At 51.8% G+C, this 3,269-nt stretch overlaps 1 protein-coding gene across 1 annotated transcript; it reads left to right on the top strand.

Moving 5' to 3' along the window:
- Positions 1 to 1,818: 1,818 nt before the first annotated feature.
- LOC134433939 (olfactory receptor 14J1-like) lies at positions 1,819 to 2,700 on the top strand (the record flags this gene model as incomplete). Its single annotated transcript, XM_063182625.1, has 1 exon — positions 1,819 to 2,700. A coding segment is annotated over exon 1 (882 nt), but the record flags the coding sequence as incomplete, so codon positions are not given.
- Positions 2,701 to 3,269: the final 569 nt, after the last annotated feature.

Genomic DNA, 3,269 nt, shown 5'->3' with positions numbered 1-3,269 from the left:
TGGGCTCCTGGCACAGAGGCAGCTCCTGGTAACCAAGCAAAGCTTCAAAAGTACATTTCTCTTGATGAGCAGCTCTTCTGCCAGCCCAGCAGGGCTGGGGCACTGCCTGCAGCCACCCCAGGCACAGCACAGAAGCACAGAGGGCTTCAATCAGTCAGGGCTGGGAAGGTGCTGAGAAGTGCCTGGGGCAGAATCACTGCCAGCCCTTGGCACAGGAACCTCTGGCTGCAGGACAATGCAGCTGCAGCTCCTGGAGCCATCTCCTAAAGCTGGAACATCCCAATGCCTACAGATTCTGTGAGTAAAACTCTGAGTATTTCTGGTGTGCGGGAGGAAATGCTAGTTGAAGCTGTGACATGCTGAGGGGTTCTGGTCAGTCATAGAGTATTTCCAAGGCAAAGTTTTTTTACAAAAATGAGGAAATTTCAAAAGACTTTGCATTCAGTTTCCTATAATTGGCGAATGGCAGGGAAGAGGATATAAATCTTACGGTTGATTATGAATTAATAATTATGAATTTTGACAAGTGCCTGATATATGTAAACTGTAATTTCAGTGATCAATAAGTTCACAGGAGATCCCTAATGTGCTTTCAGCCACTCTGCCCATGGACAGCACCAGCATCACATTTGCTCTTAACCATCAGCTCAGTCTGAGCTGTCCTTTCTCCAAGCTGCAAAGAGAACCTGCCCCCAGCCAGTGCCCTGCAAACAGGCAGGGTTCTTTCAGACCAATGAGAGTGCACAGAGATTTGGGGTCTGTGAGTGCTGACAGGGAGAGATCAGGCACAGGGAAACACCTGCAAGAGGGAAATCTCCAGGAAGCAGAGAGAAGATCAGGCAATGAGAGAAAACAAATCTCAGAAATGCTGTGGCAGGGAGAGTTTAGAGATGCCCACAGGAGCCCCTGCAGTGCAGCCCCTCCCTCTGAACAAGCCCCCTCCCTCCTGTGTCCCAGCCCAGCTGCTGCCCTCAGGGCCGGGGCTCCAAGGCATGCAGCCCCTCCTGTGCAGGCAGAGCTGCAGCAGAGCCGTGGGGCAGCTCAATAGCCCCGGGCCCAGTTCCCTCTGCAGAGCACAGGGCTGAGAGCAGCTGCCCAGCACTGGGGGCTCTGGCAGGGGGCACAGCTGGCTCAGGGTGACGCTGTCCCCAGTACCCAGCTCTGGGCAATGCTGTCAGTGCAGCCAGGGAAGGAGCTGCATCTCCCTTCATCCAATGCCATCATAAGGACACTTGGGAGTCTCCCTGAGATTTCAGTCCAAGCGGGGAGTTTCAATCCAGGGTGCAGACCTGTCCTAGGGCTTCTCAGAGTTATAAGATTGATGGGGAAGTCAGACGTGTTGTGACACTGAAAATGTTGCTGGGTTGGTGAAATGAGCAATGTGAGTCTTTGGCTACAAATGTGGAGCTGGGCTGTGGGGGATCCATCTGCTCTCAGCAATACCTGTGTATTTTTAAGAGAAAAATGCTAGTCTGAACATCTTCCATTTGAGAAAAGTCAAAGTCCAGAGAAATTCCAAACAGAATGACGTGACCGAGCATCTCCCCTCACTCTCAACACATCCTCTTGCGTTATGAAACTCACTCTGCTCTACCAGAGGGCAGCAGAAATGCTGAAGTTTTCTGATATTCAAGAATTCCAGGAGAGACAGGATAGTAAATTAAAAAGAAAAGCTAAGAACTCTTAAACACAAAAGCATGTCCATGTATGTTACAGAGGATGGTGGATGGGAAATGGCTTTGATTTCGGTTACAGGTATCTCCTCTAACACTTCACTGTCTTTCTTCATGAACAGGTCCCCATGTACATCCACAGCAAATGTCCAACAGCAGCTCCATCAGCCACTTCCTCCTGCTGGCATTGGCAGACACGTGGCAGCTGCAGCTCCTGCACTTCTGCCTCTTGCTGGGCATCTCCCTGGCTGCCCTCCTGGGCAACGGCCTCATCATCAGCGCCATAGCCTGCCGCCACCACCTGCACACACCTATGTTCTTCTTCCTGCTCAACCTGGCCCTCAGCGACCTGGGCTCCATCTGCACCACTGTCCCCAAAGCCATGCACAATTCCCTCTGGGACACCAGGGACATCTCCTACACAGGATGTGCTGCACAGGTCTTCTTCTTTATGTTCTTCATGTCAGCAGAGTTTTATCTCCTGACCATCATGTGCTATGACCGCTACGTGTCCATCTGCAAACCCCTGCATTACGGGACCCTCCTGGGCAGCAGAGCTTGTGCCCACATGGCAGCAGCTGCCTGGACCAGTGCCTTTTTCAATGCTCTGCTGCATACGGCCAATACATTTTCCCTTCCCCTGTGCCGTGGCAATGCCCTGAGGCAGTTTTTCTGTGAAATCCCCCAGATCCTCAAGCTCTCCTGCTCCAAATCCTACCTCAGGGAACAGGGCCTTCTTGCTGTTAGTGCCTGTCTAGGACTTGGCTGTTTTGTGTTCATTGTTTTCTCCTATGTGCAGATCTTCAGGGCTGTGCTGAGGACCCCGTCTGAGCGGGGACAGCACAAAGCTTTTTCCACCTGCCTCCCTCACCTGGCCGTGGTCACTTTCTTCCTCAGCACTGTCGTGTTCGCCCACTTGAAGCCTCCCTCCATCTCCTCCACATCCCTGGATGTGGCCCTGTCAGTTCTGTACTTGGTGGTGCCTCCAGCCCTGAACCCCCTCATCTACAGCCTGCGGAATCAGGAGCTCAAGGCTGCTGTGTGGAGACTGATGACTGGATGCATTCAGAAACATTAAACTGCTGGCCAATTTCTGCCAATCATTTGTAATAAAGATCATCTTTATACTTCTTGTTTGTTTGGTTGTGGGTTTTTTCTTTTCTTTTACTGTTTTCATATTGTCCACACAAAAATGTCATTCTTTGTGCCATTTCTCATGTTGTTTCTCTTCACCTTACCTATGGTCAAAAATAGTGTAAATTAGAGGCTGGTTTCCTTGTGGCTTTAAAGGAACTAAAAGATCTCCTACAACATTTTCTTCACAGATGCCCTTTTGCTGCCTTCTCTGGAGCTGCAGCAGCAATGTCTTTGTGCAGAGCTGGGAGCAGATCAGTGCTGGCCCAGCAGCTGTGCCCTGCAGTAGCAGCAGGACTTGGTGTTGCCAGTGCTGCTGCCATGGCTCTACCCCGCTGCCCTGGTGGCCCTGGTGTTGCTGCAGGGCCTGAGTCCTCTTAGGGTCACGCACAGTCCTGGGGGTGGCAGTGTCGGGGCTGCAGCACGGACAGGCCATGGGCACTGCTGGGGCAGCGCTGACGC

The sequence above is a fragment of the Melospiza melodia genome, unplaced genomic scaffold (genome assembly GCF_035770615.1).
Source record: "Melospiza melodia melodia isolate bMelMel2 unplaced genomic scaffold, bMelMel2.pri scaffold_28, whole genome shotgun sequence".
NCBI lineage: Eukaryota > Metazoa > Chordata > Aves > Passeriformes > Passerellidae > Melospiza > Melospiza melodia.
This window is presented reverse-complemented; position numbering and strand designations above follow the sequence as displayed.